A 15,893-nucleotide genomic window follows, 5' to 3' on the forward strand; every position below is an offset into this window, starting at 1 on the left:
CCAGGTAAGACTGGGCATAGGAGTGAATGTTTGTTTTTTGTTTGTTTGTTTTTGAGATAGAGTCTCACCCTATTGCCCAGGATGGAGTGCAATGGCACAATCTCGGCTCACTGCAACCTCTGCCTCCCAGGTTCAAGCAATTCTCACGCCTCAGCCTCCCGAGTGGCTGGGATTACAGACACGCACCACCATGCCCGGCTAATTTTTTTGCGTGTCTTTAGTAGAGATGGGGTTTCACCATGTTGGCCAGGACGGTCTTGAACTCCTGACCTCATGATCCACAGCCTCGGCCTCCCAAAGTGCTGGGATTACAAGCGTGAGCCACCGCGCCCAGCCAGAAGTGAATGTTATGTTGCACCCTCCACAGGGTAGGTATGTTCTACTATCACACCCAGGATCAGGCCCCAAGTAGACACCCAAGGAGAAAGGCAGTGGGTGAGAGACGGGGGAAGGATTAGAACACAGGCTTTGATGACCTTGGCTGTGTGATGTGAGGCAAGCCATTTTACCTCTCTGAACATCAATTTCTCTATGTATGAAATAAATAAGAATAATTCATGGAGGCTGGGCATGGTGGCTCACGCCTGTAATCCCAGCATTTTGGGAGGCTGAGGTGGGCAGATGGCTTGAGCTCAGGAGTTCAAGACTAGCCTGGACAACATAACAACGCCCCTTCTCGGCCGGGCGCGGTGGCTCAAGCCTGTAATCCCAGCACTTTGGGAGGCCGAGACGGGCGGATCACGAGGTCAGGAGATCGAGACCATCCTGGCTAACACGGTGAAACCCCAACTCTACTAAAAAAAAATACAAAAAAAAAAACTAGCCGGGCAAGGTGGCGGGCGCCTGTAGTCCCAGCCACTTGGGAGGCTGAGGCAGGAGAATGGTGTAAACCCGGGGGGCGGAGCTTGCAGTGAGCTGAGATCCGGCCATTGCACTCCAGCCTGGGCAACACAGCGAGACTCCGTCTCAAAAAAAAAAAAAAACAAAACAAAAAAAACACCCCTTCTCTACAAAAAAACAAAACAAAACAAAAAAAGGATCCAAATACAAGAGCTTGCACCTGAGCATGTGCACATATCTCTGTGTCTGTGTCTGTGAACTTATCTGTGTGGTGAAGGTAGGTTACAGGAAACTTGGGAGGGAGAGATGGAGGGAGAAGTCATGGGAGGTTCTGAGCCAAAGGCAGGAGGGTACAGGGGGCCACTTAGGCTGCCTAACCCAGCAACTTGGCCAGGTTGGTTGGGAGCAACCTGGGGGCTTGTGGGTGTGTTGTTCCCGAGTCGGCCAGCAGGGGGCGCAAGGAGCCAGGCCCCTCGTGGCTTAGAGCTTGCTGACACGGGTCACAGGGCAACTTGCTGGCCTCAGGGGGGGACTACGCCTCACTTCACAGAGGAGGCCCAAAGCAGGGAGTGTGCTGGTCCAGGTTCCCCCATAAGGTGGGACTCCTGACCTCCCAGGCACGCCTCCCTCCAATGCCCTGGACCTCACCCCTTTTCTAGGAAGCAGGCCTTTCCTAGTCAGCCCCTCAACAGCCCTAGCAGTGACCTTTTATTTACCACACGCTTTCCTGTGCTAGGTGCCCCGTGGAGCCCTACAGGTCCCACCGCCTAAAAATGTTTTTCAGGCCGAGCAAGGTGGCTCACACCTGTAATCCCAGCACTTTGGGAGGCTGAGGCAGGAGAATGGTGTAAACCCGGGGGGCGGAGCTTGCAGTGAGCTGAGATCCGGCCATTGCACTCCAGCCTGGGCAACACAGCGAGACTCCGTCTCAAAAAAAAAAAAAAAAAACAAAACAAAAAAAACACCCCTTCTCTACAAAAAAACAAAACAAAACAAAAAAAGGATCCAAATACAAGAGCTTGCACCTGAGCATGTGCACATATCTCTGTGTCTGTGTCTGTGAACTTATCTGTGTGGTGAAGGTAGGTTACAGGAAACTTGGGAGGGAGAGATGGAGGGAGAAGTCATGGGAGGTTCTGAGCCAAAGGCAGGAAGGGTACAGGGGGCCACTTAGGCTGCCTTAACCCAGCAACTTGGCCAGGTTGGTTGGGAGCAACCTGGGGGCTTGTGGGTGTGTTGTTCCCGAGTCGGCCAGCAGGGGGCGCAAGGAGCCAGGCCCCTCGTGGCTTAGAGCTTGCTGACACGGGTCACAGGGCAACTTGCTGGCCTCAGGGGGGGACTACGCCTCACTTCACAGAGGAGGCCCAAAGCAGGGAGTGTGCTGGTCCAGGTTCCCCCATAAGGTGGGACTCCTGACCTCCCAGGCACGCCTCCCTCCAATGCCCTGGACCTCACCCCTTTTCTAGGAAGCAGGCCTTTCCTAGTCAGCCCCTCAACAGCCCTAGCAGTGACCTTTTATTTACCACACGCTTTCCTGTGCTAGGTGCCCCGTGGAGCCCTACAGGTCCCACCGCCTAAAAATGTTTTTCAGGCCGAGCAAGGTGGCTCACACCTGTAATCCCAGCACTTTGGGAGGCTGAGGCAGGGGATCACAATGTCAGGAGATTAAGACCGTCCTGGCTAACATGGTGAAACCCCGTCTCCACTAAAATACACAAAAAAATTAGCCAGGCGTGGTGGTGGGCACCTGTAGTCCCAGCTACTCAGGAGGCTGAGGCAGGAGAATGGTGTGAACCTGGGAGGCGGAGCTTGTAGCGAGCTGAGATTGCATCATTGCGCTCTAGCCTGGGCGACAGAGCGAGACTCTATCTCAAAAAAAAAAAATGTTTTTCATTTAAAAAAATTTTGGTAATATACACATATCATAAACTTTGACATCTTAACCATGTATAGGTATACAGTTTTTGGAACTGTTTTCATCTTGTAAAACTGAAACTCTGTACCCATTAAACAATTACATCCCTTTACCCTCTGGCCCATAGTCCAACCCATTTGCTGTCTCTATGATTTTGACTACTTGAAATCAGGTCCCATCACTTTTATTATTTATTTACTTTTTTTTTTTTGAGACAAAGTCTTCCTCTGTTGTCCAGGCTGGAGTGCAGCAGCACAATCTCAGCTCACTGCAACCTTCGCCTCCCATTTTCAAGTGATTCTTGTGCCTCAGCCAACCGAGTAGCTGGGACTACAGGCGCCTGCCACCACGCCCGGCTAATTTTTTGTATTTTTAGTAGAGATGGGGTTTCACCGTGTTAGCCAGGATGGTCTCGATCTTCTGACCTTGTGATCCGCCCGCCTCAGCCTCCCAAAGTGCTGGAATTACAGGCGTGAGCAACCGCACCTGGCAGATAATGTTCTTTGGCACACAAAACTTTTTAATTTGTAGGAAGTCCAAACATAGAATTACCTTACGACCTAGCAATTTCACTCCTAGGTATATACCCAAAAGAACTGAAAACATATGTCCACACAGAAACATGTATACAAATGTTTACATCAACAGTATTCATCATAGCCAACAGGTGAAAAAAAAAACCAAATTGTCCATCAATGGATGAATGGATAAATTATAATGTATCTGTACAATGGAACATTATCCAGCCACAAAAAGGAATGAAACATGTATTGATATATGTAGTAACTTAGATGAACCTCAAAAATACAGTAAGTGAGGCCAGGCCACATGGCTCATGACTATAATCTCAGCACTTTGGAAGATTGAAGTGGGAGGATCATTGTTTGAGATCAGCCTGGGAAACATGGCAAAACCTTGTTTCTACAAAAAACACAAAAATTTGCCAGGCGTGGTGGTGTGTGCCTGTAGTCCCAGATACTCAGATGGCTGAGGTGGGAGGATCACTTGAGCCCAGGAAGCAGAGATTGCAGTGAGCTGAGATCATGCCACTGTACTCCAGTCTGGTGGATAGAGCAAGACCCTGTCACAAACAAACAAACAAACAAACCACACTAAGTGAAAGAAGCCAGACAAAAATGGTCACATAGCTATGATTCCTTCTCTGTGAAATATCTAGAATAACAAGTCTATAGAGACAGAAAGCAGATGAGACGTAACCAGAGGACAGGGAGGAGGGAATGGGGAGTGATTATCTGACGGGTACAGAGTGTTTTCCTAATGGAATGAGAAAGTTTTGAAACTACAGTGACATAATGCTTGTACAACATTGTGAATGCACTAAATGTCACTGAAATGCATACCTTAAAATAGTTACTTGTATGTTAGGTGAATTTCACCTCAGTTACAAAAAAAAAAAAGTATAGTAATTTTTTAAAAGGGTTGAAGAACAATATAACCCATTTACATTTTTTAAACTGTAGAGACAGGCTGGCCGCGGTGACTCACGCCTGTAATCTCAACACTTTAGGAGGCCAAGGCGGGTGGATTGCTTGAGCTTAGGAGTTCGAGGCCAGCCTGGTGCAATGTAGAGATGGTGAAATCCCATCTCTACAAAAAATACAAAAAATTAGCTGGCCATGGTGGTACGCGTCTATAGTCCCAGCTACTTGGGAAGCTGAGGTGGGAGGATCGCTTGAGCCCAGGAGGTTGAGGCTGCAGTGAGCCAAGGTCGTGCCACTGTACTCCAGCTTGGGAGAGAGAGTGAGACCTTGTCTTAAAACAAAACAAAACAAAAACAAACAAAAAGAGCAGATTGAAGAACAATGTAACTCTATTTGCATTTTTTTAAATTGTAGAGAAAGCTGGAAGTGGTGGCTCACACCTGGAAAGGTGGCTCATACCTGTAATCCCAGCATTTTGAGAGGCTGAGGCAGGAGGATCGGAGCCCAGGATTTCCTGACCAGCCTGAGCAACGTAACGAGACCTTGTCTCTACAAATAATTTTTTAAAAATTAGCTGGGTATGGGCCGGGCGCAGTGGCTCATGCCTGTAATCCCAGCACTTTGGGACGCCAAGGCGGGCGGATCACGAGGTCAGGAGATCAAGACCATCCTGGCTAACACGGTGAAACCCCGTCTCTACTGAAAATACAAAAAAATTAGCCGGGCGTGGTGGTGGGCGCCTGTAGTCCCAGCTACTTGGGAGGCTGAGGCAGGAGAATGGCATGAACCTGGGAGGCGGAGCTTGCAGTGAGCCGAGATCGCACCACTGCACTCCAGCCTAGGTGACAGATCGAGACTGTCTCAAAAAAAAAAAAAAAAAAAAAAGCTGGGTGTGGTGGTGCATGCCTGTGGTCACAGCTACTCAGGAGGCTCAGCTGGGAGTATCACTTGAGCCCAGGCAGTCGAGGCTGCAGTAAGCCATAATCACACCACTGCGCATTCCATCCTGGGTGACAGACTGAGATCCTGTCTCAAAAAATAAACACACAAAATAAATTGTGGAGATACATATGTGAGGATGCATACATATATATATATATACACACATACACATACATACTCAGGTAGTCTTTATTTTCCATAGTAGTGTGGGACTACAAAAATGACCATGTTGTCTGGGCATGGTGGCTCACGCCTATAATCCCAGCACTTTGGGAGGCTGAGGTGGGTGGATCACGAGGTCAAGAGATCAAGACCATCCTGGCCAACATGGTGAAACCCTGTCTCAACTAAAAAAAAAAAAAACCCAAAAATTAGCTGAGGGTGGTGGCACACGCCTGTAGTCCAAGCTACTCCGGAGGCTGAGGCAGGAGAATCGCTTGAACCGCACTGCAGCCTGGGCAACAAGAGCGAAATTCCATCTCAAAAAAAAAAAAAAATGACCATGTTGAGGCCGAGTGCAGTGGCTCATGCCTGTAATCCCAGCACTTTGGGAGGCCAAGGTGGGTGGATCACCTGAGGTCAGGAGTTCGAGACCAGCCTGGTCAACATGGCAAAAGCCCATCTCTACTAAAGTACAAAAAGTGGCTGGGCATGGTGGCGCACACCTGTAATCCTGGCTACTTGGGAAGCTGAGACAGGAGACCAGTTTGAACCCGGGAGGTGGAGGTTGCAGTGAGCCAAGATCGCACCATTTGTACTCTAACCTGGGCAACAGAGCAAGACTGTCTCCAAAAAAAAAAGAAATGACCATGTTGGCCAGACACGGTGGCTCACGCCTGTAATCCTAGTGCTTTGGGAGGCCGAGGTGGGCAGATCACTTGAGGTCAGGAGTTCGAAACCAGCCTGGCCAACATGATGAAATCCCGTCCCTACTAAAAATACAAAAACAATTAGCCGGGCCTGGTGGCATGTGCCTGTAATCCCAGCTACATGGGAGGCCGAGGCAGGAGAATTGCTTGAACCCAGGAGGCAAAGGTTCCAGTAAGCCGGGATCACACTACTGTACTCCAGGCTGGGTGACAGTGAGACTCCGTTTTTTAAAAAAACAAACAAACAAAAACAAACAAACAAAAAACCATGTAATCTGAAATTGTGCAAAGAGAACTTAATAATCAATGAGAAAGTTATTATTGGATAATAATAATTAATAAGACAATTGTTCTGCAACCTTTTAAAACTCTTAGCATCTGTTAAAAATGTAGCCCAGGTGTGGTGGCTCATGCCTGTAGTCCCAGGACTTTGGGAGGCCAAGGCAGGAGGATCACTGGAGCCCAGGAGTTGGAGACTAGCCTGGGCAACACAGTGAGACTCTGTCTTAAAAAAAAAGGTATAGGGAAATGAAAAAAATAATATAACTAATAAGAACTTAGTACACTGTAATTTAATATTAGAAACATTGAAAATTAAGATGTTTTACTTATAAAAGGTTATCAAGGAAAAAATTTTATCATGAATAACCTGGGCTGGGCACGGTGGCTCACACCTGTAATCCCAGCACTTTGGGAGGCCAAGGCAGGCAGGTCATTTGAGGTCAAGAGTTTGAGACCAGGCTGGCCAACATGGTGAAATCCCGTCTCTACTAAAATTACAAAAAAAATTAGCTAGGTGTGGTGGCAGGTACCTATAATCCCATCCCAGCTACTTGGGAGGCTGAGGCAAGATAATCCCTTGAACCCGGGAGACAGAGGTTGCGGTGAGCAGCACTGCATTCCACAGAACGAGACTCTGTCTCAAAAAGAAAAAAAATAAAATACAAATAAAAAAATTAGCCGGGTGTGGTCATGCACACCTGTAATCCCAGCCACATGGAAGGCTGAGGCAGGAGAACCGCTTCAACCTGGGAGGCAGAGGTTGCAGTGAGTGGAGATCGCACCACTGCACTTCAGCCCAGGTGACAGAGTAAATCTCTGTCTCAAAAAAAAAAAAAAGAATATTCTGAACTGAACAGTGCTGCAGTCTTCCAGTGGTTTAATTTACGATATAGAATGAGCATTTCTTCTGTTTGTCGCCAAGGCTGGAGTGCAGTGGTGTGATCTCGGCTCACTGCAGCCTCAACCTACTGGGCTCAGGAAATCCTCCCACCTCATTCTTCTGAGTTGCTGCGACAATAAGCACAAACCACCATGCTCGGCTATTTTTTTATTTTTATTTTTTGTAGAGGTGGGGGTCTTACTATGTTGCTCAGGCTGATGTTGAACTCCTTGCATCAAGCAATCATCCTGCCTCAGCCTCCCAAAGTGCTGGGATTACCAGTATGAGCCACTGTGCCTGACATCTTCTATGTCTTAGTGAATACAAGTCATCCTTAGCCATCCTTTGTGCTTTCAATGTTGTGAAATATCTCTGGGAGTTCCTGTTTTGTACATTTTGTGGTGAGATCGTCCTGTCTTTTTTGTTTGTTTGTTTTTTGAGAAGGAGTCTGGCTCTGTCACTCAGGCTGGAGTGCAGTGGTGCAATCTTGGCTCACTCCAATCTCTGCCTCCCAGGTTCAAACGATTCTCCTGCCTCAGCTGCCTGAGTAGCTAGGATTACAGGCACACACCACCATGCCCAGCTAATTTCTGTATTTTTATTAGGGATGGGGTTTCACCATGTTGGCCAGGCTGGTCTTGAACTCCTGACCTCAAGTGATCTGCCCACCTCGGCCTCCCAAAGTGCTGAGATTACAGGCGTGAGCCACTGTGCTTGGCCCAGGGAGTTCCTTTAATGTGAAGATTTTGCTGGTGTTATTTCCTCTGGGTCATTATCTTTTTCTCTTTTTTTTTTTTTTTTTTTTGTTGAGACGGAGTCTCGCTCTGTCGCCCAGGCTGGAGTGCAGTGGCCGGATCTCAGCTCACTGCAAGCTCCGCCTCCCGGGTTTACGCCATTCTCCTGCCTCAGCCTCCCGAGTAGCTGGGACTACAGGCGCCCGCCACCTCGCCCGACTAGTTTGTTGTATTTTTTGTTTTTTTAGTAGAGACGGGATTTCACCGTGTTAGCCAGGATGGTCTTGATCTCCTGACCTCATGATCCGCCCGTCTCGGCCTCCCAAAGTGCTAGGATTACAGGCTTGAGCCACCGCGCTCGGCCACAGCTAGCTATTTCTTCCATTATTCCATCTATGTTCAATTTGGTTTTGTTTTTGGTTTTTTTTTTTGGTTTTTGTTTTTGAGATGGAGTCCTGCTCTGTCGCCCAGGCTGGAGTGCAGTGGTGCAACCTTGGATCACTGGTGCGGTGGCTCACGCATGTAATTCCAGCGCTTTGGAGGCCGAGGCAGGTGGATCACCTGACGTCAGGAGTTCGAGACCAGCCTGGCCAACATGGCAAAACTTCATCTCTACAAAAATACAAAAATTAGCCAGGTGTGGTGGTGGGCACCTGTAGTCCCAGCTACTTAGGAGGCTGAGGCAGGAGAAAAGTTTGAACCCAGGAGGCAGAGGTTGCAGTAAGCCAAGACTGAGCCACTGCACTCCAGCCTGACAGCTGTCCAGGTGACAGAGCAAGACTGTCTCAAAAAAAAAAAAAAAAAAAAAATGTGTGGGAGAACTGCTGCAAAGGAGGCAGCTCAGGTGCTCTGGCAGTACTGAGGAGGCCCAGCACCACTAGGCATGGGGACCATAGCTGTGCCGAGGACCCTTCTGGGGTAGCTCCCAGGCATCTAAGATCTGAGGCCTCCCTGCTGCCAGGCCAGGGGCTGAGGGCCAGTGGCCTGTGCCCTGCTCCAACACATACCTCCATCAGCCTGGGCAGCAACTGGCCATCTGCTTGACCCAAAGGCAGTGGATGACCCTTAGGCCCATGGAATGCGTCACTGATGCATTCCAGGGGCTGATGTCAATAACCCAGAGGCTGATGTCAGCTATGCCACTGGATATACCCCAACCCCCATTGGACGAGCTCTGCCCAGAAGCCTGTGGTGACGCTGGACAAAGTCCAAAGCCTCCTCGGCCTGGCCTTTGGAGCTGGCCAGAATTCAGGCTTGGCAGCCTCCACCTTCCCTCCCTTTGCTCTTTTTTCATTTTAGAGATAGGGTCTCGCTTTGTCACCTAGGAGCCTTGAACTCCTGAGCTTAAGCAATCCTCCTGCCTCAGCCTCCTGAGTATCTGGGACTATAGGTGCATGCCCCAATCCCTGGCTCAAATACTTTGCCTTTTTTTTTTTTTAAATAGAGACACGGTCTCCCTATGTTGCCCAGGCTGGTCTTGAACTCCTGGGCTCAAGTGATCCTCCCGTCTTGGCCTCCTAAAGTCCTGGGATTACAGCTTGGATTATAGGCATGAGACACAACACCCAGTCATCCTTTATTCGTTTTTTCTTTTTTATTGAGATGGAGTCTGGCTCTGTCGCCCAGGCTGGAGTGCAGTGGCGCGATCTCAGCTAACTGGAAGCTCCGCCTCCCGGGTTCACGCCACTCTCCTGCCTGTAGCTAGGACTACAGGCACCTGCCACCACGCCCGACTAATTTTTTTTGTATTTTTAGTAGAGACAGAGTTTCACTGTGTTAGCCAGGATGGTCTTAATCTTCTGACCTTGTGATCCGCCCGCCTCAGCCTCCCAAAGTGCTGGGATTACAGGCGTGAGCCACCGTGCTGGGCCCTTTTTTTTTTTTTTTTTTTTTTGAGACAGAGTCTCTCTCTGTCACCCTGTAACCCAGGCTGGAGTGCAGTGGCACAATCTTGGCTCACTGCAACCTCTGCCTCCTGGGTTCAAGTGATTCTCCCGCCTCAGCCTCCCAAGTAGCTGGGATTACAGGCACCCACCATCATGCCTGGTTAATTTTTTATTTTTGTAGAGATGGGGTTTCACTATGTTGGCCAGGCTGGTCTTGAACTTCTGGCCTCTGGTGATCTGCCTGCCTTGGCCTCCCAAATTGCTGGAATTACAGGCGTGAACCACCATGCCCAGCCACCCTTTGCTTTTCAATAAATGTTGCCCACCTTCACTCAAGTTGTTTCCCCTGCCTGGCATATCCTCCAATCCGAAATCCCTGGAAGGGCCTAGCTCCACCTGTGCCTCCTCTCTGAAGCTTCTGTGTCCACCCAGGCCCTTTGCTGAACTCAGAGAGCCTACCTGTGCCTGACCCCCGCTCCCAACACCGTGCTAAATTCTCTAATCCTCATCACAGTTGATTAGGATGGTATTATTTACTCTATTTATTCTATGCTCAAAAGGAGAACAAGGAAAACTCACTTAGCCTAGAGAGCTCCAGCTGTGATTCAAATCTTGGTTTGCCTATTTCCAAAGTCCAAATTCTGTCCCCTGAAATCTCCTCTCAGGTAGGTGATGCGGCTGACAGGAGACCAACAGCCCCTTGGGGACAGGAGCCACGTCTTGTCCAACTTCACCTTGCATGGCTGCTTACAAGGGCAGGCAAGGTGACCATGGCTTCCCAGTCTGGCCCCATGTCACATCACTCAAGTTAATTGACATTCGGTTTCGGAGCTTCTCAACAGGGGCACACTTAGAATTTGAGGTGAGTCAGTTCTTCACCGGGGAGATCTATCCGGAGCCTTGAAGAATGTTTAGCATCCCTGGGCTTAAAATGCCAGGAGACTCCCAGTTACTGAGACAACACACATCATGGCACCTCTAGAGAAGGCGTACAGGACTGGGGATACCATGCCCAGGAAGACCAGTCTACGGCATGAATAACCACAGAGGACCAAACCTTGGACTCGGATCAAATGGTCCCAGCTCCACCATAAACAAGCTATGGGACCTTGGTGATGCCAGGCCGCAGCCTCTTGGAGGCTCAGCTTCCTTATCTGTACAATAGGGGTGACAAGAATCCACAGAGAATATACTGTGGGTCCTGGCTCACAGCCACCTGTCAATGACAACAGGCTATTAACTTTTTTTTGTTTTTTTGAGACAGTCTTGCTCTATTGCCTGGGAGGAGCACAGTGGCACAATCTCAGCTCACTGTAACCTCTGCCTCCCAGTTTCAAGCGATTCTTGCACCTCAGCCTCCAGAGTAGCTGGGACCACAGGCACGTGCTACTACGCCCAGCTAAGTTTTGTATTTTTGGTAGAGATGGAGTTTTACCAAGTTGCCCAGGTTGGTCTTGAACTCCTGAGCTCAAGCGATCGTCCCACCTCGGCCTTCCAAATTGCTGGGATTACAGGCGAGAACCACCCCACCCGGCCACCAAGCTATTAACATTTAAACCTACTAGGCTTTCCATAAAATTAGTAACCAAGCAAAATGAAAAATCTCTTATTATATAATTAATCCAATTTTTTTTGATAGAAAAAAACAGAATCCCCTGAAGACAAATGTTTGGTGACAATTTGTTGAGCCAATGTTTTCCTAGAGAGAACAGCCTGTCTAAGGAGATCTAACAATCACGTCACTCAGACACAGTCCCCCTGGGCTTAGGAATTGGCAGAGGAGAGAGAAATGACTTCTGGAGTCCAGACTGCAGGTTTCCAGGCTGGAGGGGTTGGTAGAAGACCCGAGTGAGACACACAGCAGGTGTCCCATCACTTATTCCCTCTGGCACAGGACCCAGATTCCAAAACCATAATCTCACTCCTGAGGACGGCTTCGTACATTGAAGGAACCCACAAGAGATAGGCAGATAGACAGCCTCGCAGGAGCCTCGGAGGAGGTGGCATCAGCTTTACAGGTGGGCAAACTGAGGCTCAGAGAGGGGAAATGACTTACTTGAAGTCCCAGAAAAGCACCAGGAGGCCCCCAGCTGCGAGCTGGGGAATGAGGTCATAGGATGAGCATTTTTGAAATTATGCAGGGAGGCCGGGCACGGTGGCTCATGCCTGTAATCCCAGCACTTTGGGAGGTAGAGGTGGGCGGATCACGAGGTCAGGAGATCGAGACCCTCCTGGCTAACACGGTGAAACCCCCTCTCTACTAAAAATACAAAAAATTAGCCAAGCGTGGTGGCGGGTGCCTGTAGTCCCAGCTACTCGGGAGGCTGAGGCAGGAGAATGGTGTGAACCTGGGAGGCGGAGCTTGCAGTGAGCCGAGATTGCACCACTGCACTCCAGCCTGGGCGACAGAGCGAGACTCCGTCTCGGAAAAAAAAAAAAGAAGGAATTATGCAGGGAACTGGCAGTGCCATCCAGGAGTGGGATGTGGCCCCCAGGTCTCTTCTGGCAGGAGTTACAGTGACTGCCTCATGGCTGCGAACGTTTCTGTGTTCCTTTATCGCCCCCACCTGGATTATAAAACCAGGCGCCCTACTCTTTGGGGCTTGGAAAGGTTAGTGTGGAGTTCTGGTGGTTGGCACCTAATGCAGGCATTCTCCGGGAGGAAAGATTCCTGCTGAAGCCAGACTAAATGGGTCTAACTTGCATATTCTTCAATCCTGTCGGTCACCCTCAGTTTCTTAGTGGACCCCAAGGCCAAGTCCAGGGTAGGAGCACATCTCTCCTGGAGTCTCCAGCCTCATTATTTCTCCTTCTGGACATTCTACAGTTTCCAGTCACATTGAAAGTCCCTTCCTTGGAGAAGCCCTTTCTGACTCCACCCAGGCTAAGCCACATGTCTGCCCTCAAGGTACTCAGCACCGGGGCACTCAACTCCAAGGACAGGAACTATGTGCTTGACCTGTTCTCCGCTAGATCCTCAGCCTCTGGCAGCTCACTCAGCACATCGTAGGTCCCCAAAGCATTAGCCCAGATGATCCCGGGAAGCTAAGGGAGAGGCCTAGGAGCCCAACAGCCTTCCTAGGGAGGGAGGGAGACCTGTAGGAGCCCCCTTCAGGCAACTTTCTTAATCTCTCTGTGCCTCACTTATCTGTAAAACGAGGCTTATCTGCGTGTAAAGTACGAAGTGTAATACATGGGAACATGCACTGTCTACAACTGTGGTTCTGGTTGTTCATTTTACAGGCAGTGACATGGAGGCCCATGGAGTACCTGGCAGGCCCACAGTCCACAGGTTGGAAAGAGGTGCCCGAGCCCTGGACTTTAAGCCTGGGCTCTGACCTTCAACGTTTGCTTTTCACACTACACATCATGTCAATAAATAGTTACTGGACACCTGTTGTGTGCCAGGCCCCAAGACGAGTGTTGCGTGACTGACAACAGAAAAAGCTTCTCAGTGTGGAGGGGGAAGCTAGATCATGGTCATCAGTGTAAATCGTCCAGGGTTCAAATTCCAGCTTCTCCACTTCCTGGCTATGATTTTTTTTTTTTTTTTGAGATGGAGTCTCGCTCTGTCGCCCAGGCTGGAGTGCAGTGGTGCGATCTGCACTCACTGCAAGCTCTGCCTCCTGGGTTCACGCCATTCTCCTGCCTCAGCCTCCCAAGTAGCTGGGACTACAGGCGCTCGCCACTATGCCTGGCTAATTTTTTAATATTTTTAGTAGAGACGGGGTTTCACCTTCTTAGCCAGGATGGTCTTGATCTCCTGACCTCGTGATCGGCCCGCCTCAGCCTCCCAAAGTGCTGGGATTACAGGCGTGAGCCACCGCGCCTGGCCCTGTCTATGATATTGCTAAGTTTCCTAACCTCTCTAAGGTTCTTTTCTTTTCTATTAAAAGGGAAAAATAAGACCTCCCAACAGAAGTGAAACCAAGCATTGGCTTAACACGTGATGGATGGGAGCCCTGACTATCTTCATCATCTTATTTTTAATTATCTATCTCTGCACAGAGTAGTAAATATCTCGCCCTGGCTCGGGTACCCAGGATCCCAGTTCTCCTGTCGGAGACAACCGCAATTAACAACTTCTTATGCATCTTATCAGACAGCTGGCGCGCACACCCACAGATACCCCCACCCTCACGCGTCCTTCTACGCAAAGATGGACAGCACCCATCAACGCTGTTTTTTCTGTTGCTTCCTTTTCTAGCCTAAGGTATCTTAGAAGTCGCACTATATTAGTGCATATTAAACATTTTTCGTCTTAATGGCTGCACAGTATTCCATTGTATGGATTATTTTTTTAATTTGGTTGCCGTTACTGTTATTAGCCAGGGAATTTTCGAGGACCCAGCGGGATTCATGGAGCTGCAGAGCTGGAGCCTGGGGACCCAGTTCCAACCCGAGATCTGCCTAGAATTCCCTGTTGTCTCGGTGCCATCTCCACCGGCGCGGTCGTGGGAGGGGGATTTGGGTGCAGAGAGGACCAGCTCCAGTGTCCGAGCGAGGATCGGCGAGCAGCACGCGCAGTTGATTCCCGCGGGCGGCTCAATCATTCTCAGCAGCCACTCCGTTATACTTAGTAGCGTCAAACTCATTAAGCACTCTAGCACAACCAAGCTCGGAACCGTTAGCAGGCCCTCCCAGCCTCGGCACCTGACCTCGGGGCAGTGACGCTCCGACACAGCTACTCACCCCCGCCTGGGCCGCTCCACCTCTCGTTCCCAAGTACACCCGGTAGGTTGCAGCAGTCCCTGTCCCTTTAAGGGGGCCGAGCCCGGGCTCCGCTACTTCCGCCCCGAAGCAACGGGGCGGTAGCACGGGGGCGAGAGCGGGTGAAGGCGCAGCTAGAGTTCCCCTCATAAAGATGGCGACGCCCTGGCCGCCGCGTTCGCGCCTGGCGGTGACGTCACTTCCGGGGCGGAGGAGGCTGAGTGGTGCAGTGAGGGACAAACAAAAGGAGGCGCCGGAGCAGCGCTGCGGCCGGCGGTGGGACGGAGCGGCCGGGGCCTGGGGCTGCCTGCTGGGCGGCCGTGCGCGGCGAGCCCAGGTGAGTGGAGGGGATGGGGAAAGGGGCGCGAGCTGTCACCTCTCGAAACCCACTTACACACGCCCTCGGCCAGCTGCCCGGTCGCGGGCGCCCGGGGCATCTGGGGCTCTGTCCTGGGGCCGGCCCCCTGGGGACCTCCCGCGGTATTCGGCCTACCTCTGGGCTCCCCAGTGCCCGGGGTCTCCGGGGCACCACCTCTTGCCGGCTCCGCGGCGCGCGAGCCCCCTCCCAGGCACCCCTGTGCCTCCTTGTGCTCCAGAAACCAGGAGTTTCCGCCTTGGCTCCCCCATGTCCCCTTGTCATCCCCTGGGTCCCCCCAGATCCTCACCCCTCCACACACACTCTCCCCTTCCTAGAGGTTCCACCTCTGGGCTCTCTCCTTGCCATTTCTTTTCCAGAGATTCCCGTAGTTGTCTTCTCCTGAGTTCCTGGACCCCTCCTCTTCCCTTGCACCCCTCCTTCCTCTCGTTCCCGATGGGGGCAGTGCCCTGACTTGGGGGCAGGATCCCCGGCTAGCCTCTTGGGGCCTGTCTGGGATGGGATATCTGGGAAGACCGGTCCGGAATCTAAGAACCCAGACCCTGTCCCAGTCCTGTGCATTCAGGTGGCCCTGAGGGCCAGATCAAGTGAGGTCCGGGCCTGGTCCAGCCCTAGGTGAGCTGGACACCCAGCAAACTGAGCTCCCAGGCTGAAGGGGCATAGCTGGGGTCATGGAGTTCATGATGATTCTGCTGCTTTCGCTGACTGCTTCTTCCCCTTGATCTGGACTGGAGTGAACAGAGGTTCTCAGCTGTTGTGATTGTTGCCTTTTTTGGGAAGGAGAGATGGGTCAGGGGTTGTCTGGTAGCCGCCTCCTGATGGAGAGTTGGCTGGAAGGGTGGGTGGTTCCTGCGTGAGCCACACTTCCACTGACTCCTTTTCCCCTGCCCTACCTCAGGAAGCCTTTTGAGAATGAGGTGTGGAGGGAGAGCACCTGGTGAGAGGAAGGGAATTGGGGGAGCCCGAAGTTCCCAAGGGCCTCTTCCACCTCTTCTGTTGGTAGTACTCTTAACCCCT

At 50.8% G+C, this 15,893-nt stretch overlaps 2 protein-coding genes across 5 annotated transcripts in view; one reads left to right on the top strand and one right to left on the bottom strand.

Moving 5' to 3' along the window:
* KYAT1 (kynurenine aminotransferase 1) overlaps positions 1-15,103 on the bottom strand; it is a 39,674-nt gene extending 24,571 nt beyond the window's left edge. Inside the window, exon 1 of one of the 3 annotated variants that reach the window (XM_033193193.1) lies at positions 14,994-15,103. Coding sequence is in view for 1 of the 3 variants with exons in the window: in XM_033193157.1 (XP_033049048.1) it covers positions 14,483-14,650 (168 nt within the window). In the remaining 2 variants the exon portion in view is untranslated. Of the gene's footprint in view, positions 1-14,482; positions 14,659-14,993 lie in introns of those variants that run through there. The other 2 variants (XM_033193157.1, XM_033193217.1) reach the window with 2 other exon arrangements.
* Positions 14,701-15,893, top strand: part of LRRC8A (leucine rich repeat containing 8 VRAC subunit A) — a 39,986-nt gene continuing 38,793 nt past the window's right edge. The window contains exon 1 of one of the 2 annotated variants that reach the window (XM_033193139.1): positions 14,701-14,837. The gene's annotated coding sequence lies outside the window, so the exon portion shown is untranslated. The remainder of the gene's footprint in view (positions 14,838-15,893) is intronic. The other variant, XM_033193147.1, reaches the window with a different exon arrangement.

This window comes from Trachypithecus francoisi, unplaced genomic scaffold, assembly GCF_009764315.1.
Source record: "Trachypithecus francoisi isolate TF-2019V2 unplaced genomic scaffold, Tfra_2.0 Contig01585, whole genome shotgun sequence".
Taxonomy (NCBI): Eukaryota; Metazoa; Chordata; class Mammalia; order Primates; family Cercopithecidae; genus Trachypithecus; species Trachypithecus francoisi.